The sequence below is a fragment of the Syzygium oleosum genome, unplaced genomic scaffold (genome assembly GCF_021117445.2).
Source record: "Syzygium oleosum isolate NSW1041296 unplaced genomic scaffold, Sole_v2.1 Sole_v2.01, whole genome shotgun sequence".
NCBI lineage: Eukaryota > Viridiplantae > Streptophyta > Magnoliopsida > Myrtales > Myrtaceae > Syzygium > Syzygium oleosum.
Genome location: NW_026607485.1, coordinates 35,858,392 through 35,884,341, shown reverse-complemented (window position 1 = coordinate 35,884,341; position 25,950 = coordinate 35,858,392). Strand labels below are relative to the sequence as shown.

General features: G+C 37.6%; 2 protein-coding genes across 3 annotated transcripts; both read right to left on the bottom strand.

Annotated features, from left to right (window-relative positions):
- Positions 1–12,389: 12,389 nt before the first annotated feature.
- LOC115679108 (probable fatty acyl-CoA reductase 4) lies at positions 12,390–18,146 on the bottom strand. 2 transcript variants are annotated; one of them, XM_030602674.2, is made up of 10 exons: positions 17,996–18,146; positions 17,760–17,863; positions 16,960–17,159; positions 16,754–16,854; positions 16,425–16,617; positions 15,859–16,029; positions 14,935–15,016; positions 14,451–14,717; positions 13,618–13,745; positions 12,390–12,702 (listed from the first exon to the last, which is right to left on the bottom strand). In XM_030602674.2, the coding sequence occupies exons 1-10, from the start codon at positions 18,069–18,071 to the stop codon at positions 12,543–12,545; spliced, it is 1,482 nt and encodes a 493-aa protein (XP_030458534.1). In that variant the 5' UTR covers positions 18,072–18,146; the 3' UTR covers positions 12,390–12,542. The 2 variants fall into 2 exon arrangements, with proteins under 2 accessions (XP_030458534.1, XP_056158982.1); XM_056303007.1 differs by lacking the exon at positions 13,618–13,745 and having other exon boundaries at positions 12,563–12,702.
- A 4,086-nt stretch (positions 18,147–22,232) lies between these two features.
- Positions 22,233–25,750, bottom strand: LOC115666292 (probable fatty acyl-CoA reductase 4). The gene is made up of 6 exons (XM_030588038.2): positions 25,555–25,750; positions 25,376–25,476; positions 25,010–25,202; positions 24,399–24,569; positions 23,346–23,427; positions 22,233–22,556 (listed from the first exon to the last, which is right to left on the bottom strand). Exons 1-6 carry the CDS (start codon positions 25,611–25,613, stop codon positions 22,233–22,235), a joined length of 930 nt encoding a protein of 309 aa, XP_030443898.2. The 5' UTR covers positions 25,614–25,750.
- Positions 25,751–25,950: the final 200 nt, after the last annotated feature.

Here is a 25,950-nt window from a genome sequence, read left to right as displayed (position 1 = left end):
TGATATTTAGGACACGAATGATAATCATTCTGTTCCAGAAATCAATTTTTGGCTAGAAATAAATTTTTCTATATCTATTCCATGGACAAGTTTCTGAGCCACAATATATGTTTGATAACAACACAAAATTTCTGTTTCTGAAATAGAAATTCGTTTGATAACGATACAAAATTTCTCCCTCCCGAGCGGCCGGTGGCAGAGGATGGCAATGGGAGGTGGCGAGTGGCAGGCGGCGGCCAACAGAGGGAGGCAACTGCCGTCGAGTCGCGGCGGAGGACGGCAGGAGGCGGCTGACGGGCGGCGGTGGACGGTGGTGGCCGATTGTGGGAGGCAACCGGCGTCGGGCGGTGGCGGAGGACGGCAGACGGCGAGCGGCGACAAGAGGCAACCGGCGTTGGGCGGTGGCGAAGGACGGCAAATGGCAGGCGGCGGGAGGTGGCCGGTGTTGGGTGGTGGCGGGAGGGCGGCGGTCGATGGTGGGAGGTGGCCGGCGTCGCGCGACGGCGGTGAAGGACGGTGGCGGGAGTGGGCCGGTGTCGGGTGGCGGTGGATGACGATGGGCGGCGGCGGCGGAGGATGGGAGGAGGTGATCGGCGAAGGACTGTAGAAGGTGATCGGCGGGAAATGGTGAACGGCGGTGGACAGCAACGGCCAATGGTGGGAGGCGGACGGCGTCGGGCGGTGGATGGTCGCCGGCGGGTGGTGGCGGACGGCGTTGGGAGGTGGTCAGCGGTGGAGGACGGCGGCGAACAGCAACGGACGACTGTGGTGGGAGGTGGCCGGCGGCGGTGGGAGGTGATCGGTGACGATGGTGGGTGGGTAGCCGGCTAGTAGGGAGGGCGAACGATGAGAAGAGTTTTTATTTCTTAATTCTGTTCTAGAAATAGAAAAGTGGATTTTTTTTACTTCTGATTTCTGTTCCAGACCTATTTTTGGAGTAGAAATTTGTTCCAAAAATAGAAAAATGAAATAGCGTTACCAAATGGATTTCTGTTCCAAATCTGTTTTCAATAACAAAAAAATAGAAAAATAGAGAAACGGAATAATTATCATTCGCGCCTTTAGTTTCTTCTCAATGATCTATATACTAGTATGGTTATGAACTTCTGAAGTCTCACAATACACAACTAATCTCAAAAGTTCAATCAATCTTGTCGTAACACTGCCATGTGTCGTATATAATTGCTGGAAAAGCAGACCCATTGTCAAGTTATTACACATGATTTTCGGCAAAACATGGGAAGAGGTCTTTGTTGCGCGTAGAGAGTGTGACTTCATTTCGAGTATTGATTGAAAATAGAACTTATATTTTATTTAAAATTGAATAATAGCTGATATAAAATGGAAAACCTAGAATCAACCCATTAATCTCGAATTGAGTCATGAAAAACTAATGAAATGTTCAATTGACCATTTATAGATATCCAAACTAAGTAGTATAACAAGACATATGAGTTTAATTTCAATAAAATAATCAAAATCAATAATTTTGAAGCAATAACTTCTGGTTATCGAAAGCCTTAATTTCAAAATCTAAATTCCAATTCAATGAATGAAATTATTAAAAAAAAACTAAATTGATTATAAAACAACCTTTGGATTATTGTAGGCATTGATAATTGGTTAATTGAAACTTCGACTGAGTTTTAGCGATTCAAATCGAGATGGAATAATGGATTTAGGCTTTTACTTAGAACATTATATATTTATGCTCGATTTCACATGGCATTTGAGTGTTATTTTTCAATTGATTCTGAAAATCAAGGCATATAGTTAATGGTTCACAAGAACCCTACTTTTTTGCACAGGTACGGTAAAACCATGCTTAATTTTATGAAAAAATCCCATTCTTCTGGCTGGTTAGACTTGATTGTACTGATTTTAAAATGTTAAGGACTTGATTGCACTTTTCGTACAAAACCTTTCAAACTATTAGTGATATTTTCCTCACCATTTTGCTTTTAAAAGCACCAATGAATCTATGAGCGACAGGGAGAATTGGGGAGGACAACCTGGAAAGCAAGCCCTCGAGCCAACCAGGAAAAGGGCAACCTGAATGGTGCTGGTTATGATGGTTGGTCTTGCAACAACAAGTGATAAATTCCAATTCAGATGATGCCTCGTTATCATTTCTCCCATTGCTTTCGTCATAGTGTACATGTTTAGCCAACCATGTAGTCTCGCCCTGCACTTCAATTATTTTGGGAACTATAAGAAATGAGGACTCTTTTCTTTTATTTATGACACTATTTATACGATTCTTTCGGTTTAACATCTGGTGTCGGGATAAGCTTTTCTGCGTCTCAACAAGTCCACCTTTCTAGACGATCTTGGACAATTGTAAAGATGCACTTCTCCATATCGCCTTAGTGCATTTAGGATTTTACTTCTCAAGTGATTTCAAAAAAGGAGCAAACTTCCTTATCATCTAAGCACCGATCGAGGTGGTTGGAGATCAAAAGTGGTCTTCATCGATGTTGATGCGGCGGCAGCGGCAGGGGCAATGGGTGAGGGAGACATGGAAAAGGAAGAGCAAGGTGGCGTTGTTGTACGTGCAAGATTTGGGTTAGGATGTTTTTTCGGTGTGTCTAACCAACCAAATGAAGAATTACAGGAGCGAATTTCCTCCGATTAGGATCGAAGAAAGTCACAGTCCCCGCTATACTCGGCACTTCCCCTAGGCATTATTAACCTATATGGATCAGAGCTCGTAATTGCAAACCCCAAGATAATCTTCTATGACCCGCGCAGACGTAAATGTGCATGCTTTATACATAAATTATGCTGTGTGCGTGCGAGTGGGAATGGAGAGGGACAGAGGGAGAAAGAGAGAGTACTCTTTGCGAGGAAACCGATGGCGCCAGTAACTAATATGGTCTTGTTTTCTAGAAATTGGACTATGTCCAGCCCCATTTGCAAACGAGCTTTGGATCAAACGAGCTTGAAAAGTGAGAGATAATTTGGAGGTACTACTTTCTGAGGCAAAAGATTCATCTTGGGATGCATCATTTATACTCGCGATCATGGTGACTATCGACTTAATTATTCACTTGCACAATATGATACTCGTTGCCCAGTAAATTTCCTAAATTATTCATATGCAAATCAATGTGATACTCGTTGCCATTAAATTACCTAAGTTATTCATATGTGAGAAAGAGAGGTAAATACACGGTTCATTATAACAAGAAAACGGAGAGCTTTGATTGGAGATACAATTTCATATGTTTGAAGTATATTCTTATCACGATTAGGTGGTGCGAGCGAGACTCTTCATGAGGAATCTTAGATTGGAGATCATTTTTGACCATATGTTTCAACTTTCGATAACAATATTGGCAATTGACGCCGAAACTAACGACAGGTGAATGTTGCACCATCTCGATCGGTTTCCACATCATAGACTAGAACACATGCAGTTTACCATGCTAATTAATCGTATTGTATCGTCGTTCACTTTAGCTTGAATGCATTGATAGCTATAGGGAAATGAGTTTTCTTGAAATAGTCCTCCCAATCGATACACTTCGGATCGAAGTAGAAGAAGCGGCTGTGGCTCTCAATGCTTTCGTATTTGTATTGTCAAAGCTGGGTCTGTAAACATAACAGAAAAACAAAGAACAAAGTTTTTTTTAATAAATAATGCATTGATATTCATTCTGATATCACCTCAAATTATCATTTTTGAACTGAATGCCATTGATCTTCTATATCGAGCAGGGTTTATCAATAACAAGATCGCTAAAAGTAGGGAAAAGGATACCGTAAGTGCAATAATTTTCGTACGACACTTACTTTAGTGCCAAAACTTTTTGTTAGATCACTTAAGTGTCAAATCGGAGAAAAAACGCTCACTTAAGTGCCGCCGATGACAAATTTTGGCCAAAAGTCCTGTATGGCATTTTTAATTAGATATTTATTTCAATATGGCTATTTTTTAATTATATACAATTACGTGACTTTTTGATGAAAAAGAAAAGTCAACTTGGAAATTCCAGCCACACTCTCTCTTCTTTTTAACCAAACGACATCGTTACAATTGACCCGTCCATCTTCCCTGTCGCCACCATCTTCGTCTCCTCCGGGTTGTCCCTCGCTCGGCTTCATCTCCTTTCGTGCATCACAACCATGACACCTTGCCACCGCTCAGCCTTCTTTTAGCTCCAATGCTACCTCTGGTAGGCCTCCAAGACAGTCAGCAACCATCCATAGAGAGATGTGACCTAGAGGCTCTATTTTTCGCCTCACCGTCTCCTCGCTCAGGAACTTACTCTTTTCGTTCAAGCCTTAGTTCATTCCTTCCTAGAGCCCCCAATCATTTACCTCATATTCCAACGACAGTCGTAGAAGCTTCAGTTTCGCCTAGAGTTAGTGCCGGAGAAAAGGAATCAAGAGGCCCTGTTTTTTAAGCTTTTGTTTGCGCTCTTCAAGACCTCGCCATTCTCGTCCGAGCCTTCACTCATCCATTCTTGAAACACGAAATTGAGCCATTTTCCTACTCCTACTCTCCATTGCAAGATTCACATCGAAAATTTGGTCCAATTTGTCAAGTTTTAAATGAGGGTTAAAGAATAGGGGATTTGGTCGATTTGCCCGAGTTAGGGTTTTAAATTGGGTTTTTTTCTAGCTCACTCTGCCTTAGAGTTTTTATTGGTCGCTACTCTACCTTAGAGTTGTTGGCTTATTTAGGAACTGACTAGGTGGATGACCCTTTAGATTATTGCTCCATTACATGCTACTGCTTCTTTCTAAGTAACTCACTTATCTCATGGTGAAGCAAAAAACATATCATTGTCGCTAGATTTAATATGGATGCAAAATATTGTGCTCTTGTTGATATGACATTTAAAATATTGCGGTAGCGATAGTTACTAGAAGATACGAGAGTCCTTCATAGTGGTGAGAGAGTCATTGTTGCGACTACATAAGTGCTATTCAAAAAACACATAGTGATGTTTTCCATGAATACACCAAGTATAGTGAAATAGACTGTCAATTTATACAGTACACATGATTTGTGTCATTGTTTGCCTTATTACTACATCATGGTTTGATAAGACTGCTATTACCTTCACTAAGGCACATTCTCCCGGGCGTTTATTGAATTTTTTTTCCAATTTCCAATTGAATTCTTTTACGTCACCTTGAATTTGAGAGGGAATGTTAGAGATGATTACAAGATTCTCCATATCTCCATTAATTATACATATTATTAATTGATCAAATTTGATTGTAATTGATATTCCAATATCTTGTTACCTTTGATAACCATCTTATAAATTCTATAAATATCTCATGCACTCTTCATCATGAAATGCACAAAATTAATGACTTGGTTGCAATTGATGATGGAGGGACTTCATTAAAAAATTTGTGAAACTAGAATGATTTGATTAGACAAATTAACTGTACAACGACGTGAATAGAAAAAAACTTGCAAATGTACGGATGAAAAGCATTATTTTTCCAAGAACATACGTCTTCTTGACTCAGCGAGTGCTCGTATAAAACACATGTATCATCGATACCACATCACTTCCTCATTTTTCGTGCCGCCCGTCTCGAGAAGAGCATGAATGGGGCTGTGCCTGGGCTTGTGTGCAATCGTGGCTGCCCAAACCATCTTTCTTAGTGGATTAGCCAACGGCCGCTTATCTATTTTTTTTTTGGACCACTTATCAATTGAGTTGCTGTTACTTAGGCTATTGATCCTTAGTAGCTTAGCGTCTATTGACCAATTCAGTAGCCTTTCGGCCCAAAAACTAAAAAAAAAAAAATTGTAGGTTTGACTTGGGCCATTAACAAATGGAGGAAAAATTATCAAAAAAGTCATAAATTTGTTACAATTGTGCCAATTGTCTTAAATTTTTAGCATTTGTGCCCATTCAGTGCATCCGACTAATTTTGGCTGGCTGATGCTGACGTGGAATTTTTTTTTTAATTTTTTAGATTTATTTATTTAATTTTATTTTCTTCTTCCCCACAATGGTAGGTGAGGCTCCAATGAGGGTCGCAACCCTTGCCCAGATCTGGCCCCTTTGGTCGCAGGTAAAGAGGCATGGCCGTGGGTGAGACCGTGGCGAGGGCTTCGAGGCACTCGCCGGCCATTGTGGGGAAAAAAAAAGAAAAGAGGGAAGAAAGGAAAAAAGAACAAGGAAAAAGAAAAAAAGAAAAGAAAAAAATTAATACAAAATTTGAATAAAATAAAATATTATTAAAAAAGTCCACGTCAGTTCTGGCCGGCCCTGGCAGGCGTTCACGTCAGCGTCGGCTTGCCAAAATTGGCCAGATGGACTAGACTGGTACAAATACAAAATGTTTAGGACTGAATTGATACAATTACAATAAGTTTAAAACTTTTTTTGTCATATTCCCAAAAACTTGGTGGTGCCGGGCCCGACCCAAATCATCCCAGGCTGGGCTGCAACGGCTAGTTTGACTCAAAATGAACATTGCAACGGCTAGTAGAAAGACAACGACTGTCCAATGTCCCATGTATGTATATGGTGAGCTACACAGTGTGGTCTTATATTGTTCGTGGGAGGTGATTCTTGGGGCTGGTGAAACTGAAAAATGGAGTCGTAAATTTGAAAAACTGACAATAACATGGAAACATCGTTCATAAGTAATAATTGCTTACATTCTTTACTAATAGTATTGGTTAACGGTTTTGACTTATGAACAAAATAACTATTTACCAACTATGAAATTCTAGTTATTACTAAGGGTGCATTCGTTTCGCGAAAAATGAGTGATTTGGAAACATTTTTCGAAAAATAATCTCTTATATCGTTTAGAAAAATAAATAAATGAATTTTTTTTATTCGCCCACGAAAATAGTTAGGGCCTATTACCCTAAAAAACCTCAAACTTTAACTTTTGTCCCAATTCTACTGTCTGTTTGATAAAAAACCTCCAACTTTAGATCTAGTCTTAATTTTACCCTAAACTTTTTCTTGTCCCATAAAAAACTCTAAACTTTAGGTCTTGTCTCAATTCTACCCTAAACTTTTTTTTGTACTATGAAAATCCCACAACTTTAGGTCTTGCCTCAATTTTACCATCTATTCCCAATTTTACCCTAAAATTTTTATAGTCTCATAAAAACCACAAATTTTTACTTGAGTCACAAATTTGCCCCCATTAAACCTACGTTCAAAAATTCTCGTTGACAACCGAGAGATGGAAAACTCCCAAGTACTAGCTGTTTGAGCGTCCCGAGCGCGAGCTCTCTGACCGCAAGAGATGGAACATTCCCAAACACAAGAGATCGAAGACCGAGCGCAAAATCACTAATGGTGAATGGAGGCAGATTTGGGACTCAAGTAAAAGTTTGTGATCTTTTATGAGAAAAAAAAAATAGAATAGAATTGAAATTGGAGTTTTTTTATGGGACAAAAAAAATTGAGGGTAGAATTGATACTGGATCTAAAGTTGAGGTTTTTTATGAGACAAAAAAAAAGTTTAGGGTATAATTGGGATAAGACCTAAAGTTAGGGGTTTTTTATGGAACAGAAAAAGTCAAGGGTAGAATTGGGACTAAACCTAAAGTTGGAGGTTTTTTATGAGATAAACGGTAGAATTGGGACTAAACCTAAAGTTGGAGGTTTTTTATGAGACAAAAGGTAGAATTGGGACAAAAGTTAAAGTTAGAGGTTTTTTAGGGTATTAGGTCAAATAGTTAGGCATAAATTATTATCGATGATGAAAATATTTTCTGTTGATTAATTTTTCTAAATGATATAAGCAATCATTTTTTGAAAAATATTTTCTAAATCACTCATTTTCCACCAAACAAACACACCCTAATATTGGTTCCATTTTACAGGTACCGACTTTTATATTTCCATAGTGACATTGTTTCGATCTTACTAACATTGTCTCGATTTGGCAAAGCAAGCAAGCTTATAAAAGCAAAGTTGCGCTCATACGTTATTAATCTCAGTGGTAACTCACTATTTACACATGCAAGATTTAGTTTCAGTAGTAAATTTATAAAAAGTTTCAAAAGTTACTATTATTTGTCACAAGTCGGATGGTAAATTAATTACTCTAGTAATAACTTACTATTACTACCATAAAAGCGGACATATGTTAGTCTGTTATTAAAACGGATAACTAAAGGTCTGTTTGTTTCGCAGAAAATTTCCTATGGAACAACATCTTCCTTATTTTCAGTGTTTGTTTCGCTTTGAAAATAAATTGACGGAAAATGTTTTCATAGTCAAGGGAAACTCTATGCTTAAACTCAAGAAGGTGACTTCATCTATTAAAAATTTAAAATCGTTTCCAAAATAATATTGGACCTCGGCGCTCAAGCCCGAGTTCTCCGAAGCCGAGCGCAGGTCCCCAAAGACCGTGCCGGTACCCTAGAGGCATCGCTCGGGACCTTGCTCCTATGCTCGAGAGTACTAGGCTCTCATGCTTGAGCCTGGGTCTGCCAAGGCCAAGCTCGAGTAGTTGATCTCGAGACTTGGTCCCAAGTGCTCGAGCCCTAGACCCTGGCAATCAGGCCCCGAGTCCCTTGAGGATGGGCCTAGGACCGTGGCACCTGTGCCCGGGACCTTGGCGATCATGCCCCCGGCCAGTGGCGATTGGGCTCGAGCTACCTGAGGACAGGCTTGGGTCCCCAAAGTCTGAACCCATGGCCTGGTGTTGTACTCGAGAACTTTTCACAAATGCGTGTTTCATAATTTACTTAGTAAGAAATATTAAAAAACGACTTTCATATTATTTGGAAAATACGACCAAATATTGGAAAATGAAATCATCTTCTTGAGAATAAGTTCCTTTGAATTTTTTTTTCAGCAAAGTTAATTTTTCATAAAACAAACAGAGTCTTACTATTTGCCTCGTTATAATTTAATTTCGAGTAGTAAATTTATACAAAAAAATTTGATATGTTACTATTACATCAACTGTCGTAAGTAGTTAACATCTTTTGTAAATCACATCAAAGTACGCAACCAGCAGGATATTAGTCGCACGAATTTAATAGCAGAATTTAGTTTTTACTAGTAGTGTTACATATTCAGAACCGTCCATATATTCTTTGTGTAAGCAGTCCAATCTAGCTTCACCAGAATCTCCTTCAGACTTCTGCCTCTAATTTCTCGGATAGATCTTGGGAAGCAACAAAATAGATTACGAACTTATAATAATTAGTTGCACGATAATGGCGGTGATTAATGCGTGCAGAGATAAGCTAGCTGGATCTACACCATATGCGGGCAGATGATCTGGACCCTCGGAGGGAACATGTGGTGCTGGAATACGAGGAATAGGTCTTTTATTAATTGCTTTGCTTTGGTCAGATATGATATTGTCAGATTTCCCTTCCAATGGAACTTATGTACGCATAAGCGTGATGTGACACTGACAATAACAAAAGAAAAAAAATATTGCATAGACTCGTTTAGTCCTGGACCGGCGCAAGTGGCCAAAGAATCATACATAAGTTAAAGAAAATGTGATGTCTACGTTTTTCTATTTAGGTACTTGCAATGTAGGGACGGAGTTTCTTCCGATCAGGATTGAAGAAAGTCATGGCCCCCGCTATATTCGGCCTTTCCCCTAGGGGGTAACCAATATCTGCAAGTGCATCGAGATAATCTTCTATCCTCTATGTTATAACCCGCAGACTTGTGTGCATGTATTGTCCATACATATATAAGTACATAAATATATATGTTCTATGTGTGTATGGGGAGAGGGAGAGGGAGAGTTAGGGAGAGAGAGAGTTCTTTTCTAGGGAGCCATTAAATGACCTAAATCAAGGCGATACCATTGCCATTAAATTACGTAAATTATTGACTCACGGTTAATGCACGTTACACCACCCCGGTCCACTTCCCCATGATAATAGAATATAACACGTGCAGTTCTCGATGGTGATTAATTAGTACACTTGCATACTAAGCTTCTGTGTTTATTGTATCATTGTCCACTTGACCTTGAACCGATAACTCCGGGAAAATGAGTTTTCTTGAAATAGTCTTGTGATACTCTTAGATTAACTCATGCATGTCCTCGATCGAGCCACATGATTTTGTCCATTGACGTTATACTTTTCCAGAAGGTCATCCATTCTGATAGTACTCTCATTTGAGTATGCTTAATATTGGAGTTCCAATATTAAATTTGCCATTGTATCAAAAGACGTCTCATGTGAGTTAATTCCAGTTTCGCGTCTATATTCCAAGAATGATCTCCCTTTGTTCCAAGCACAAATTGGTTCATTCCTACCCCTTTTGCATCATAGAAGCTTGTGAAGAGCCGCTACTTGTCCAAGTTGTCTGGACCCGGCAAACACTCCTCGCCCTAGTTGGATCGGATCGTTACAAGCCTTTTCAATCGATACAACTCGGATCGAAGTAGAAGACGCTTTCCAAGTCTACAACTGGTTACTGTATTAGTGCGATCGTGGATATCAAAGCTTTCATTTTTGTATCGTCAAAGCTGGGTCAATAAATACATAAATAACGCATTGATATTCTCTCAAATATCACATGCCACCGATCTTCTTAGTAAAAACTGACGGGCACGTTTTTCCGTCAGTTGATTATGAATTTCTTACATACTTTACTAGTGTTATCAATTAGTGGCATTAACTTATGAACAAAATAACTATTTACCAACTATAAAATCCTAATTATTTGTAATATTGTTTAAATTTTACAAAGACCAACGCTTATATTACAATAACAACATTATTTCAATTCGACAAAGGAAGCAAACTAATAAGGGTTAATACCATGAAAAACCCCAAATTGGTACACTTGTGACAAATTTACCCAAAACTAATTTTTTTGACCACCAAAAATCCCAAATTGGTATATCTGTGACAATTTTACCCTCCGTTAGTTTTTGTTAAATTTCATCGTCAATTTTTTGAGTTGGATGACAAGTGACAGTTGACGAGTGTACCAGTTTGGGGTTTTACCCTCCGTTTGTCAGATGTGTACCAATTTGGGATTTTTCGTGATATTAATTTAATTTAACGGAGGGTAAATTTGTCATAAATGTATCAGTTTGGGGTTTTTGGTGGTCAAAAAATTAGTTTGGGGTAAATTTGTTATAAGTGTACCAGTTTAGGATTTTTTGTGGTAAAAAAATTAGTTTGGGATAAATTTGTCACATGTGTACTAGTTTAGGGTTTTTCGTGATATTAACCCAACTTATAAAAGCAAAGCTGTGTTCACAAGTTATCAATTGCAGTCGTTACCCACTATTTACACCATAAATATTTAGTTTTGAGAAGTAAGTTAATGAGAAGTTTTGTATATTACTATTACTCTGGCGTCGCAAGTTGAATGGTAAATTAAAAACTCTTGTGATAACTTACTAATACTAGGGCCTATGTTAGTTTGTTAGTAATTTTACTGATGGAATTTTAATTAGCAAACAATTGATGCACAACTGTCACTTGCGCTAATTAGGCACTACAATGTCGCATTGCCTTTTTTCTTGAGGAAATGTGATTGATTGGAGATCTCAAATAATCGATCCATGTTTCAGTGAAGCAATTAATTAAATAGTAAACGAGATTCGACTCTATGATTTAATCATCCATCGATCACACAATCGTATTAACTATTCCACTTGTCTAACAAGTTGCATGACGTTAGTAAAACCAAGGGTTGGTCGAGTTTTAATTTATTATCTCTAAGTAACGCTACATCAACCGGTGACGGCTCCTTATAGTTCTCACTGGGGTCAAGTCAACTTATTCCTGTTCCTAAATGATAAAAAGCTCAAGTTATATGTCGAAAGTGCCCCCAAAGTTTAAGGCCTATTAACCTTAGATCTAGGAATCTGACGACAAAAGATTGAGGACGAAGGATTAATAAATAAACATGGTTAATTAGTAGTTTTGATTCTTGACCAAATCCTTCCATTTACTTCCAAACTTTGATAAGGCAACGAATAAACACTATAGGCATTTGATATGAACACATACTTATGTATAATGTTATTATGTAATTTGCATATATTGTATAATGAATTAGTCTTTCATGGGAATTGTAAATATTCTAAGATCTTCAAGAGAGAAGATAAGAGAAAATGGTCAAAGGCTACATTTGTATTAGATGAGCAACTAATTATTTATTTTATTTTATGTTGAAATTAACATAACATGATGAACACTTAATTAAATTAGTAGCTGTGAAATGGTTTGTGCTAGCATTTATGTCTAAATATAAATAATTAGTCCATGAAAAATATTTTTATTGTTGACAACAATTTATGTCTAAACATTTTCTTTAATGATTAAAATATATTTCGCTCATCCATTTTTTTAAGTGCTATAAGCAATAATTATTAGGAAAATATTTTCCAAATCATTCATATTCCATAAAGCAAACACACCTGTTTATTTCATTTTCAATATCGTTGGCACTCCAATCTATCATGACACCTAAAAAACAACAAATGCATGCGTTACACAGCCATGATCCATCTCCACACATGACAGAACAGAACATCGTAGCTCATAATGTCAACTACTATATGTCCAAACTATATATTAATTGCATCATTGCTCACTTGCGCTTGAACGAGTTGACAACTCCAGGAAAATGAGTTCTCTTGAAATAGTCCTCCCAATCGATACATCTCGGATCAAAGTAGAAGATACTGTCCAAGTTTGCTCCATTGTCAGAGGTTGTGGCTCTCAAAGTTTCCGTATTTGTATCATCAAAGCTGGATCAATAGAAAAAACCAAGAATAAGATATCATAATGTGAAATTTTGTAGATAAGAGACGGCTACTCTAAAGGTTTAAGCCAATAGGTGAAAGTGTGGTAATGTTGACACCATTTTGATAGTCCTCTCAGTGTAAGTTGGGATTTTAGATTAAGATTGGGGCGCGAAAATATATAAATGGAAAGTATATATGGATCTATAAAGATTTAAACTTACTAACCAATTGAGCTACCCATGGGTGGGTTAAACTTTTTACTTCTTACTCTGATATTATACGAAATTTTGTAAGATCATGACCAATTGTTGTAAATGGTTAACTTCAAAGATGAATGCGTTCTTTAATATTCATATAATTTAGTAGTGAATTCTTGAAAGTGCAACTAGGTGATTGAGAGAAAAGTGTAAAAAAAGTCCTAAACCTTTTGCATTGGTGCCAATTTAGTCATAAACCTTTTTTTTGTGCCAATTAGTCCTAAATCTTTTGCATTTGTGCCAATTTAGTCCTAAACTTTTTTTTTTGTGCCAATTCAGTCCTAAACCGTTTGCATTGGTGCCAATTTAGTTCTTTCGGCTAATAGCTATTCACATGTCGAATGATTGAATTGGCACAAATGCAAAAGGTTTGGGACTGAATCAGCACTAATGCAAAATGTTTAGAATTGAATTGACACCAAAAAAATGTTTAGGACTGAATTAGCATCAATGCAAAAGATTTAGGACTGAATTGGAATCAATGCAAAATGTTTAAAATTGAATTGGCACAAAAAAAAGATTTAGGATTCAATTGGCACCAATGCACAAGGTTTATGACTGAATTGGCACAAAAAAAAAGGTTTATGACTTTTTTGACACTTTTTCTAGGTGATTGATTAATGTACTCTGCATGCAAATGGGTCGATGCATCAAAGCTTACACGCCCTTGAAGAATACATAAGGTTCGTAGAGTTCTGCCAATCGCACAGTAGCGTTGAGCTTTTTGTCCACGTCAGCATGCAGGCCTTGGAAACGCCCGCCAAACATCGAGCTAGCTATTTTCAGCACCTTCATCCCAAAATGATACAAACTTACTAGGAATTCGTTTGAAGAACAAAAACTAAAGATGCTTTTCCCCTTTTTCAATATTATGGAATACGCATGTCAATCAATTTGATAAATTGCCCATGAGATTCGTAAATAACACACGAGCCTAGGGTTTAGAGAAACCAGAATTTTCCTTTTTTTTCTGGGTGGTTGTGACTTTTGACAATGATTTTTGCAGTTTTTTACTAGCTTTTTTTACTTTTGATTGTCTGATGTAACTCTGTAACTCTTATTACTTAGGGTCCCACTTTTTTGAATTTGTTAAAAAAGAATCCATGCATCAATGTTTCCACGGGAATTTAAAAAATTGTTCAAACTTTATATGTGTTACAATACATATCGTTTTATATATTTTGAAAATTTTCAACTATTTCCCATTTAATGAAAGTAATATAATGAGAGCAGTATATTTTGAGAACATATTAAAAGAAAATGTCACTTCAAACAAATCATCTGATTATTTTGAAGACGTGTTCATTAAAACGTAGTTCAGTATCACTTATATCGTAAAATAAAGAAATATGTAGCCTTGACTTTCTAAAATTTATATAGGAAAAATATTTTCAGATATTTATGTAATTTTCAATTTTCTAAATATTTTTAAACAATTGAATTGACTTTTGGTGACTTACTTGATCTTCACTTTTTAAGTCGTTTTGGACTGACCTTCGATAAGAGAATGTAAAGTCTCAGGTGCTTGTTAAAGCTGGCCATACTTCCTATAATTTTAAGCTTATGTACTTTGACCGGCTCCCCATTCTCGCCGATCCAAGGGCTATCCTGGAAGTAGCTCCTTATGACGTCGTGAAGATCTGAATAAGTCACAGGATGTTTCTTTGAAGAACCCACTTGGTAAATCTTGTTTGAATTAGGCTGATTAGCATGCACCGCTATGGCCACGATCATAGCGTTTACCACCATATCTGCCGGTAACTACGCAAGATGAAATTTCATATTTATGTCGAAATGTATCAAATGTATTTGTATATAAATAGATGAATGTTCATACATAATTTCAAATGTGCACAATATAGTGATCACATGCCAATTCACAAAGGAGGAGTACACAATAGCTAATGCAAAATTCAGGATGCTTATAATCGTGACATTTTGACGTTGGGCACTGCTCATCGAGATGATTAGATGTTACCGTGTCGAGTATCGTGTTAGGATTTCCCAGGAAGTTTTTCAGTCTTCCTCTACCATAGTGGATGGCGATGCTGTCCATAGTCCTGTGTCATCGTATGTTTCCAAAGAAAGAAAAAAGTCATCAGACGAACCCTTGCTTGTTAAGCAACAAAATTCTCGGTTAACAAGATACTTCTCCCCGTATCTTGTCAACGACTAAGGGGTCTCACAATATAATCAATCAAATAAAACCAAAATTTAACCAGTAAAAGATACTTATCGCCCTTACCAACTGGCTCTATTCTTTTGATGAAGGTAAACTGTACATGAGACGTTGATCTTTTACTAATTCAAGAAATCTCTTTTCAAACTCTCCTGTTAACCTCACAGCGGAGTTGACTTTTTTACTAATTCAAGAAATCTCTTTCAAACTCTCCTGTTAACCTCACACGGAGTTGACTTTTTATGGCCCTTCATTAAAATCAAGGATCGCAAACGTCATCCGTTCATTTGTAGACCATGTATGGTTTTTTGGTTTTCCTTGTCCAGTAACAACTTGCATTTTGCAAATAACCCAGAGGTAATACCTTTGTTCCATATTCGATATTGTTCAACTTTTTTTTTACTTCAATTTAGTTACTGAATGAAGTGCATCGAACACCCGATAACAATTCAGCGATTACATATAATATTATTCCCAAAAAACGATGTCACAGGTGATACTAGAAATCTAAAGTGAGTGATTCTGTAAAATTGTATTGACCGTGAGTGATCTATTATACTCTGAAGTTGTTGCTAAAGATAGGCAGTTAAATATCGGACCACATTGAGAGAGAGAGAGAGAGAGAGAGAGAGAGAGAGAGAGAGAGAGAGAGAGAGAGAGAGAGAGAGAGAGAGAGAGAGAGAGAGAGAGAGAGAGAGAGAGAGAGATTTTGTAAAGGATAACCTGAGAGGGAAACCCTCAGTCCAACCGGCAAAAGGTTCTCGATAAGTACTTGTTATGATTGTGGGTCTCATAACGGCAAGTGGTATATTTTGTTTGAGATGATGTTGCATCATCATTTCCCCCATTGCCTTCGTTAAAGTATACGTGTTTGGCCAACCATGCAGCCTTGCCCTGCGCATCAATTATAATGAAAATCATAAGAACTGCCAAAGATTATTTTATACTAGTACGCGCATATACAAATGAATTGATTGATCAGACATATTTTAACTAACTCACTCATGTTTTAGTTATGAATACTATGGTCACGTCCTTAGATAAAGTACCTTGTAAAGAGTTTATCACTAAAACTTCAAGTACAATCAAAAACATATTTACGACCCAAATTTTCATGAAAAGAGTATCGATTTGATATAATTCACTTTAGAGATGATGATTGAATAAACCGAGCTTGAGATAGTGGTCTAACTCGGTGCCTGGGTTCGAGAGCGACAATTAAAGATGTAATTTTCAACTAACTTAATCATCGATTCCATTATTTGCAATTCAATTAATAACAAGCAAACCTTTGCAAGCCCAAATTCTTCAAAGCGATGTTGATTTCCTCTTGCGAAGCACTCTTTTCTTGAAGTTCGTTCATCAATTCTTCAACCAAGAGCTTCTCTTCATTCACGTCCAACTCCCTTGACCCGTTGGGCGTCTCACCCATGTTAAATGCCTTTTCTCGTATAATTCCGGTCATATTGCCACATACATAGGCTTAAAATAATAGGTTATATAAGATACACCGTCACTGTAAAATATATTTTAGACAAGCGGTACTATAATGCAATCTCTCATCTACTAATTTACATAGCAAAAATATGGATAACAACCACAATCGACGATCACATACCAGTCGATATGTGGAGTAGCATCTTTATGTTGGCACATCTTACAGCAAATTCAGCAACATGTTTAGCTCCAAATGTATTGACAGCCAGTGCAATGTCATATCTGCGGAAAAAAATGGCAGTAAACTCAAAATAGCGTGAAGAAAAGCCACGAATTTCTTGAACAAACTTTAAATTGAGCGGGGAGGGCAAGATTGTAATATCGTACCTTTCGTCAAAATTTGTAGTCGCGGCCGAATTAACAATTATGTCTATTTCTCTCGACATTTCCGACCTCAAATCATAATCATGTACTCCCAAATTCTCGTGAGAAACGTCACCAGGAATTGGAGACAATTTCTCCACGATTGAGTTGAAATTCTCTGCCCATTTTTCCCTCAAAATGTCGAATAACTTCTTCTCTGTGAGCTGTTTGCGATGTGAAAAGATTGAGAGTTGTTATGAAGGAAATTCTGTCTATTATCTTAGTTTTCATGTTCTTTTTCTTCCTTTGGCTTGATATATTATGTAGAGTAGAATTAATTTGGAATTACCCATCTAAGTGATTGTACCATCGATTGAATAGACCATAATAAGGTTAATCCTGTACAAATTCAAGTTCTTTTCCTAAATTTACACAAATCCCATAATTTTTTTCCCTTAGGCTCTGTTTTTTTTTTTTTCACGAAATGAATGATTTATAACATATTTTTCTAAAAATGATCGCTTGTATAGCTTGAAATAATTAGTCAATAGAAAAAGTTTTCATTATCAACAATAACTTATGTCTGACATTTTCGTAAAAGGTGAAAATATCTTTCGTTCATTTATTTCTGTAAGTGAAACAAGAGATTACTTGTAGGAAAATATTTTTCAAATTATTTGTTTTCCACAAAACAAATGGAGACTTAATAATTTCTTTCATTTTTATTGCACACACATTTATGTGTGCCTCTTTTTGCTGGTCAATTCAGAAAAAAAAAAAGCGGATCTAACTATCCGAGGATAATTTAGGGTTTGAATCCCTACCTCTTCATGCAACCGCAGTGTGGCCGCTTGTTTGTCCACAGCTCTGATAAGAACGTATATTTTTTTGACATTTGGTTGAATCCGAAGCATCTTCTCCACAAAAACTAACCCATCATAACATATAGAATCAAATAAATGTTAGTTAGCAAAAAGATGGTCAATTGATGGCAATTGGCGACTAAGTATGCTTCATACGTGGAGAGAGAAAGAGAGAGAGAGAGAGAGAGAGAGAGTACTCTTTGCGAGAAAGCCGGTGGCTCCCGTGACTAAGATGGTCTTGTTTTCAAGAAATTGGACTATATCCAACCCCATATTGGAACCGAAATGGACGAGAGAGTCTTTGAACAAGAGCTAGGGGAAACTTGAAGAGCGAATTAAGCACTGAGGCTCCATATACAGCTGCATTTTTATCATGCCTGCCAACCTCCACGTTTTTATCATGCCTGCCAACCTCACCTGTTAAAATTAATATTGTACGATCTCTTTGATCTGACTTCATTCTTAACTTTTTGACACGTCATCATCAACATTGCAATACGACAGAAAGAGAACTAGCTACTGCATGGTTACATACGAAATTATTTAACGGGTATAAGAGTGCAATCCCTGTAAGAATAATTGCTGCCTCATGATATTATTAATGGTTTAATAATTATTTAAATGCTAAAAAAATATATTGGCAATGAAAAGTTATAACTTTTATGATGATAAAGTATGAGAAGTTACAACTTTTATGAAGATAGAATATTTTATGTGCCTTAATGGAAGGCACTTATTAAAGGCACCTATTGACAGCCTATACAAAGAGTCTAGTCCTCTTTTCAGCCATGGACAACGAAAGTTATATTAATCCTCCGTCAGGTAAAATATGTTAATAAAAAGTGGGTTAAGAGAGAGAAATTACATTTATTCGTTTCTCTAATTTTTGCAACAATTTTTTTTCAAAGTTATCGCTATAGATAAATGTATGTGTCTTCATCCCTCTTGTCATGAATAAATCATGAAGATCTAATATTTTTTTATATTGAATTTCCGCATAAAGGATTACATCATCGCTAATAGTTGGTATCAGAGCCATGGTCTAAGATCTCGTGATTTTTCCGATTATTAAAATATAAATGGTTTTGTTAGATCTCATGATATTTCCGATTATTAAAATGTAAATGGTTTCGTTAATGTTTTCCCATTAATGCTCATTAAAGATATACACACACTGAATTTATTAATACAAGTATTTGCTTAATGAAATCGCACATAAATCATTGTTTGGGTTTAGTGCTCTTGATATATATTATCCTTGTCAACTCTGATTAGGACCTGGTTCTTCCTCGAACCACACACTGAAAAGTGTCCAATTTTGATCCAATTTGTGACTTGACCAAATGATGTGGACCGCTCAAAAGAAGTAATCAGATGTAACTGCTCAAGGTGGTAACCATTTGGAGTGGGTTTTACTTTTGAATAACATCAAAGGCCCTCTTTCATCTTATTTGAGACTAGAGGTATTATGCTTTCATTGTTGAAAGAAGTAATTGTAGCCTAATTGATTACCAAATTCCCAACTTTCTTTAATTTCATCTTGCATAATTGAGATTGCTTTCCATTGGCGCCCTTTTATGTTTCTTGGTCAATAAAAGGAAGAGAAATGCAATTGCATTCGCACATGCATGTTGACATCTATAATAATTTAAAAAGTCCTTGCCCCTCCAAGGCAATCTTCCATATTTTAAAAATGGCAAAAGTACACTAGAAGTGCCATAACTTGTGTACGGCGATAACTTTGGTGCCATAACTTTTTTTCAGATCACTTTAGTGCCAAGTCGGAGGAAAATCGATCACTTTAGTGACTCTGGCAAAAAAGCTGACCTGGCATTTATATTAAAAAAAAATGGTTTGACTTGTACACGGTGGAAATTACGTGGCTTTTTTTCGAATTTTTTAATTTAAAAAAAAAAAAAGTTGCAGGCGGCGAGGAGCCCTCGCACGCCGCTTTGCCAACCCACCACCGCCGGAAGGCTCGGCGGTGGTGGGCGCAGTGGTTGGCGAGGGTCGCCGGCCCACGGCCGGGGCTCGGCGACCCTCGCCGAGCCCAAGGAGGGCCGGATCCGGCGACCCTCGCCGAGCCTAGCGAGGGCCGGATCCGGCGAGGCGAGGTCTCGCCTCGCCGTCGCGGCCCAAGCGACGGCGAGGTCGGCCTCGCCTTCGTCCGGTGAGGCGAGACCTCGCCGTCGCGACCTAGGCGACGGCGGGTCTTGCCCTCTCCCGACAAAGGCGAGGCCGGACCTCGCCGTCGCCTGGGTCCCGACGGCGAGGTCTCGCCTCGCCGGATCCCGGCCCTCGCCGGGCTCGGCGAGGGTTACCGGGCCCCGGCCAGGGGCCGACGACCCTCGCCGACCACTGCGCCCACCACCGCCGGCCCTTCCCGGCGGTGGTGGGTTGGCGGCAGCATCGGCGAGGGCTCCCTCGCCGTTGCTGCGGGGTTTTTTTTTTTTTTAAATATAATTTAATTTTTTTTTAAAAAAGTACACGTCAGCGGGCTAAACGGCGTCGTATTTGGTTTTTAATGCTGACTGGACCTCTCCGGCGAGCCGTGTCAGCGCCACATTGGATTTCCAGCGAGCCACGTCAGCATTGGCACTAAAGTGATCGATTTTCAAAAAAGTTAGCACCAAAGTGATTAAAAAAAAAGTTATGGCACCAAAGTGATCGCCGTACACAAGTTATGGCACTTTTAGTGTACTTTTGCCTTTTAAAAATTTTGTAGTAATAGGGTAATTTATGCCTAGGTGTTTTCTAGGCTTTGTCCTTGATTATAGTTTTTCATCCTTTTGGGTAAAAGATCCGTGAATGCATTTTCAAGATGATCGAGCTCCACATTTAATGTCATTATGAATTAGTTAGTTGATATTTGTCCCCATTTATTCAGTCAGGTGGTTGACTTTTCAAGCCACTGTATTAGTTTGTAGTTAGGTATCACTATCAAAACATTGATGCACAACTGCATTGCATTAATTATATGGTAGAAAGTCTCTTGAATCTGACTTAGGTTCAGTCCTTTCTCAAACCCCACATCGAATAGATGGAACCAAGGAAAAAGTATAAAAAAAATCATAAACCTTTCAATTAGATCAATTTAGTCCTAAACCTTATTACATTGGTACCAATTTAGTCCATCCCACCAATTTATTTTCACCGTGAATATGCCTTTTTGCACTTTTGGCTTTTCAAGTTGCGATGATTATAGAAGTAAAATGGGTTTGGCGGACAAACATTCTTAGTTCGTAAGTGATCCTTTGACTGTATGACATATGGGGTTATAAAGGGGATAAAGACAACACAAGTGCCATATTTTTGTACGGCGTTTACTTTGGTGCCGTAACTTTTCAATAGATGACTATCATTGCCACAAATTTTTAATCGATCAATTGAGTACCACGACTGCAAGGGAAATCGCCGACATTACTCAAATGAAAGTTTTTTTTAAAAGTTATGACACTCAAGTGATCGATAGAAAAGTTATGTCATTAAAGTGAGCTCTATACGAAAGTCGTGGCCCTCGTGGTGTCCTTTGGAGAGAGTCTAACTTTGACTCTTCCATATATATGTAGATAAAAGCAGAATCTTCACATGTGTGTGAAGGTTTTTGCGTTAGACATGAAATGAAATCAAACTAATAAATGTTGTAAAAAAAAAGGGTCAATATCACAAAAAACCTCAAACTGGTATACTTGTGATGAGTTTACCCTGAACTAATTTTTTGACCACCAAAAACCCTAAACTGGTACATTAGTGACAAATTTACCCTAAACTAATTTTTTGACCACCAAAAACCCCAAACTGATATATCTGTGACAAATTTACCTTCCGTTAAATTGAATTCATACCACAAAAAATCATAAATTGGTAAAACTGTGACAAACGGAGGGGTAAAACCCCAAATTGGTACACCAATTAATGGCTACATGTCATCCAACTCAGTAACTTGATGGGAAAATTTAACAAAAACTAATGGATGGTAAATTCGTCACGGGTGTACCAGTTTGGCGTTTTTTATGGTCAAATAGTTTTTTTTGGTAAATTTGTCATAAGTGTATCAGTTTGAAATTTTTCGTGGTATTAACAAAAAAAAAACAGTAGGTAAAAGTACTCCTGATCGTGACCTAGCGACTCACGAGTCTTTGCCCCTTCTCATCAATGGACTCCTGATGTATATGTAGGAGAGTTGACGAAAATCGCTGATTTGAGATTTTATCTTCTTACTTATTAACGGGTTTATCCCCATAGTGTATGAGACAAATGGATGCATTTCGATTAGTTCGGGTCACAATGGGCTAAGGGCGCTTTTGTGCCGGCTTAGCCAATGCTGTTTTGTCACAAAGCCAAATTATGGTTGACCTAATGGCTGGGCCATTATCAATTTATCACAGCAAGAGTTACAATAAACACACAAAAACGGAGAGCGTCGCAAAAATTTCATATGGCACATGAGATATTGATATGCGATCGACAATTTGAGTCAATGGGACAAACCTTTGACCGGAGAGTGTAATGTTGGGTCAGGTGCTTTCGAAGGCTTTCCATGCCGTCTACTAGGATAAGCTTACCAACTTTGACCGGTTTTCCATCCTCATTTGCCAAAGGGTTGTCTGTGAAATAATTGAGAATGAAGCTCTGAAAGTCTGCATACCTCAGGGGATTACTCATTGAGGAACCCACGTGATAAATCATATATGAAGGCCGATTTGCATGCACTATCATGGCCACAATCATGGCATTCACCACCATATCAGCTGGTATCTGCAAAAAAAAAAAAATTACATATTGAAACTCAAATGCGAGGAGAGCAGAGGCGATCAACGGGCGAGCGGCCCACTTGAACAACTCAGGCTTGAAAGGTAAATGGGCAAACTTAGACAATGTGCTTAAATGAAAAAAAAACCCGGCCAGGTCAGAGTATTTCCATGAAAATTCTATGTTGTACACTAGGCCTAATCTTCAGGGTGATCGACCAGTAATAGCTTTAATTGAGAACATGCAATCCACCATTTGTGATATAGATATTGTTGCCTCGCCATGGGCATAATTGATAAGAACTCGTCTCTTTTTTCCCGTTTTTCCCCTTGCCACGTATAGGGGGAAGGTATGGCTTGCACCTAGTATATTAGGGCCGCCAGGGAAGGATGATTCAGCCTCTATATTCTTCATCAGCCTAAACTCTCATTTTACTGAAGAAAGATAGAATTCGAAATTGAATGAATTTTGTAATTGCCTTCTATAATGGAGAACTCTACCCTCAAGCGGTAGACCCCTAAACTTTTGCTTACTCGCTGTTCATGAACCACGTGTTAAAGTATAGGTTGATTATCCAAATATGATGTTTGCCTTCCTACATGAAAAATCCTAGCTATGTCATTTTCCTACAACATACACATGTCGATTCTCGGATTCACTATGCTAACAGTAAGTACCTTCCATTCTATGCGATATAGTCATGCAGGAGAAGGTTAAATGATTGATAGTTTTGCACGACACTGCATTGAAATTGAAGAGGCCATATTAATCACTGCTATGATAAGTAGGTATTACCAGATCGAGGATAGTGTCCGGATCACCAATGAAGGAGTTTATTTTTCCTCTTCCATAATTGATGGTGACGTTATCAATGGTTCTGTGCAATTCGTCATGAGAAAGTAATTTAGCAAAAAAGACTTGCTTCGTATACTAACATGGTTTTGAACTTCTGAAGTCTCACAATATGGAACTAATAAACTAAAACAAGTTTGCAACGAACAAGTACTATTAAATGGCTTTATCATCCGGGAAAATCACACGACAAGTTCCAAACATTTTGTATGATGTGCGATCGAGTCATAATTTCAACAAGTTCAATAGCTCTATGCCTTTTGAGAATCGTACGATTGTGTCCTAATATTGCCACAAGTTATGCGAAATTGCTGGAAAATTGAATTCCTTATCAAATTTATTAGAAAAGATTTTCGGCAAAACATGAAAAAAGGAGTCTTTCTTGTGCATTGAGAGTGTGACTTGATTATGATTATCAATTGAAAATAGAACTCAAATTCTATGAAAAATTGAGTAGAAGTCGATATCAAATCGAAAACATAAATCAACACTTCAATCTCGAATTGAATCCTTAAAAAATAAATGAAAGGTTCATTCATAGATATCCAAACTAAGAAGTATAACAAGACATATGAGTTTAAAAATCAAATTTCCATTTCAATCAATAAATTCATGAAAGGAAAAACTAAATTGCATATAAAAAAAAACTCTCGGTTATTGTAGGCGGCTATAATTAGCTAATTGAAATTTTGATTGAGTTTTAGAGATTCGATTTGAGACTTAATAACCGGATTTAGGCTTTTACTCAAAACCCTATGGGCCCAAAGACTAGTCTTTGGACAGTTATGGTCAAAATATGCTTAATTTGGTAAAAAAATAATCCCATTTTCCAACCGGTTAGACTTGATTACACGAATTTCAAAAGGCCAATGACTTGATTGCATTTTACACAAAACGTTTGAAAATGTTAGAGTAATCTTCACCATTTTGCTTTCAAAAGCACAAATGAATTAATTTATGTGAATGTGTGAGTGAGGGAGATTTGAGAAGGATAACCTGAAAGGGAAACCGTCGAACCAACCGGCAAAAGGTTCACTATAGGTGCTTGTTATGATGGTTGGCCTTACAACAGCAAGCGACACATTCCAGTTGAGATGATGCCTCATCATCATTTCCCCCATTGTTTTTGTCCAAGTGTATGTGTTTGGCCAACCATGGAGCCTCGCCCTGCACATCAATTATTTTGGAACCGATAAGAAAGGAGGATTATTTTCCTACGGTTATGAAAATTCATTTTAAAATTCATTTGGTTTAACGGTTAGGTGGTGTCGGGATCAATTTTTGCGCACCTCGACAAGTCCACCTCCCCGGGCAATCTTAAAGACGTACTCTTTGCCATCCGCCAAGTGCATTTGGGATTTTACTCATCAACTATTTTCCTTGTCATTTAAGCCAACACCTCGTTGATAAATTGATTCATACATATTACTAAATGACTTCGACTTTTCGGGTTAAAACTATTACATCTCCATATTGTTCCATAATTAAAATATATGTTTGGATACTCTTCTTTCCAAAAAGAAGGATAAGAATCTGGTTTTGATAACAGTGTCAAGTAGCATGATCATTAACCTTATTATTCACTTTAAGATCTAAATAAATCAAACCTTTGCAAGCCCAAATTCTTCAAAGCGATGGTGATTTCCTCCTCTGAAGCATTCTTTTCTCGAAGCTCACCTATTAATTCTTCGCTCAAGAACTTTTCTTCATTGACGTCCGGTTTTCTTGATCCACTGATTGTCTCACCCATGCGAAATGCCTTTTCTGGTATGACTCCGCTGTTTTCGCCGCAAACATATGCTGAAAAAGAACCAGGTGCACGGTTATAATCAATAAAATATGGTCAATGCTAGATACGCTGATATGATCAGTCCACTAAATCAGTTTATGAACTGATGTGACATACTCTTATTGAGCGAAACACAATAGAATGAGGAAAATATCGAGAGCAACCGCAACGGAAAATCACTTACCAGTTGATACATGGAGTAGCATCTTTATATTGACGCATCTTGTTGCAAATTCTGCAACATGCTTAGCTCCATAGGTATTGATGGCCAGTGCAGTGTCATACCTGCAAGAAAAAAAGCTTACAAAATTGGTTTAATATGAATAATTAATTGTAGAAAAATTGAGCGGATTAATAAGGTACCAATCATCCAATGTGGTAGTTGCGGCCGAATGGACGATAATATCGATTTCTCTCCACATCTCAAACCTCAAATCGGAATCATTCACTCCCAAATTCTCACTTGAAACGTCACCTGGAATTGCATGTAACTTCTCTAGGATGGTGCTTAAGTTTGGTGCACATTTTTGCCTTAAAACAGTGAATAACTTCTTCTCTATGAGCTGTTTGGGATTGGATGCAAAAATTAGACCACATACACAACTTATATCATAAGTCCAATTATGTGAAATCTAAAATGATGGGGAGTGGGAATTTTGTTTTATATATAAAGAAAATTTGCGTTTCGAGTATCTCAGTCTTTTATTTAATTAAATCTTGAATGTTTCTATAGTACTATTGGTTGAGGATGACATTAAA

Coding starts and splice junctions, on each gene's coding strand:
- LOC115666292 (XM_030588038.2), bottom strand. CDS start 25,613: ATGTGGAGAGAAATCGATATTATCGTCCATTCGGCCGCAACTACCACA. Junction 25,477..25,554: donor ACTACCACATTGGATGATTG/GTACCTTATTAA, acceptor TTTTTCTTGCAG/GTATGACACTGCACTGGCCA. Junction 25,203..25,375: donor GCTACTCCATGTATCAACTG/GTAAGTGATTTT, acceptor GTTCTTTTTCAG/CATATGTTTGCGGCGAAAAC.
- LOC115679108 (XM_030602674.2), bottom strand. CDS start 18,071: ATGGGGTTGGATATAGTCCAATTTCTTGAAAACAAGACCATCTTAGTC. Junction 16,855..16,959: donor ACTACAAATTTTGACGAAAG/GTACGATATTAC, acceptor TTTTTTCCGCAG/ATATGACATTGCACTGGCTG. Junction 15,017..15,858: donor ACTGAGGGTTTCCCTCTCAG/GTTATCCTTTAC, acceptor ACGATGACACAG/GACTATGGACAGCATCGCCA.